Below are 1,414 nucleotides of genomic sequence, written 5' to 3' on the forward strand. Positions count from 1 at the left end.
TTTTTTTTTTTTGAGTTTTTTTGAGTTTGTAGGGATTTTTATAACCTAGATTTCTTAACTATAAAGGCAACATGCAAGCAATGAACACACTAGTCTCAGGACTGTTTTCTGCCTACACATTCGTCACATACCAATTATCCTTTCCACCACTTGATATTGTTTATGTAGATCATCTGTAAACTCCTGTTGGCAGTTATAGTATTCCACATCTTCTGGAGAAGCATTTTTCAGCCTGAAATGGGAATTCAAAGTATTTATTACATTGTTTAGTTCTAAAACCAAGAAAATCTGGGAATCCTAAAGCTCTGAATGTAAGCATAATGGGAATGCTGCTTAGAAAGCTTTTTTTGAAGGAACTACAACTCTGAAATTCCTGCTATGAAAGTGTTGCATCTGGCCTAAATATTTTTGAGAAAGCTAATTAAGAGAAACTTCTATCAGCTACACCTTGTACTAGTCATGCAGATAATTTAAATAATTTATTTTCAACAAGTAGCATACTTCACATTATTTTCATGGAACAGCACTAATATTGGTTTGCTCTGATAAGAATCCATCTTATGAGGCACTAGAAAAACCTCCTGGTACCCACAGATAATATTAAACATACTAATAAAACCAAACACTAGAAATTAGCACTAAAATCTAAGTATTTGTTCAGTTCTTGGTTCTGCAGCTTTAACACAAATTTAAGCAAAAAAAAAAAAAAAACAACCAACCAAACACCTAATGCTGTAATGTTTTGAGTGCCTTCAGGAATTTCAGGTTGTTGGTATTTTTTTTTTTTTAAATCTTTAAAATCTCTGCAGCAACTCCTAGAGCTCTAATTCAAGTCCAATCACTGATAGAACTAGTAAAAGGTAAGAATTAAAACCAGAAAACCTACCACTCATCTCATTAAACCTTCATTTAATAACAGATGCATTAAATCTAGGTGCAGAAGCTGCTCCTTTAGAAGGCCTGGTTTTATGAAAGGCACGAGTATACTCACTTGCTCAACTAAATTTGGTATGCTCTGAATGTTAAAGGATTATAGGTATTAAGACTTCAAAGTTTTGTCTTTCCGCTGTATGAAGGCGTAGTTTAAAGTGCCTATAAACAGGCGACACAGAACATAACCACAATAACAATACATATACTGATACAAAATACGTAACATGGAAGCAGTTACAAAAATACCATCGTTTTGTTTCCTGACACTTTTTCTTATAGTTGTCTAGTTTCTTCATTCCTTTAACGTTTTGTTGCTTCAGAGTTTCTTCAGTTTCCCAAGTATTATGAATGTGTGACCAGCCTTTCCATTTAATAAGATACTGTATTTCTCCTGGCTCTTTTGACTTTTCAAATCCGGTATTTGGGTCACCATCTGCCTCAATTGCATAGATGGTGGTTGCAGCACCAGTGGATGGAAAAA

General features: G+C 34.1%; 1 protein-coding gene across 1 annotated transcript; it reads right to left on the reverse strand.

Moving 5' to 3' along the window:
- Positions 1-26: 26 nt before the first annotated feature.
- LOC109364213 (chromodomain-helicase-DNA-binding protein 1-like) lies at positions 27-1,403 on the reverse strand (the record flags this gene model as incomplete). The annotated part of the gene is made up of 2 exons (XM_019610845.2): positions 27-232; positions 1,180-1,403. Coding segments are annotated over 2 exons (333 nt in total), but the record flags the coding sequence as incomplete, so codon positions are not given.
- Positions 1,404-1,414: the final 11 nt, after the last annotated feature.

Source organism: Meleagris gallopavo, assembly GCF_000146605.3.
Source record: "Meleagris gallopavo isolate NT-WF06-2002-E0010 breed Aviagen turkey brand Nicholas breeding stock chromosome 22 unlocalized genomic scaffold, Turkey_5.1 Chr22_random_7180001957271, whole genome shotgun sequence".
NCBI lineage: Eukaryota > Metazoa > Chordata > Aves > Galliformes > Phasianidae > Meleagris > Meleagris gallopavo.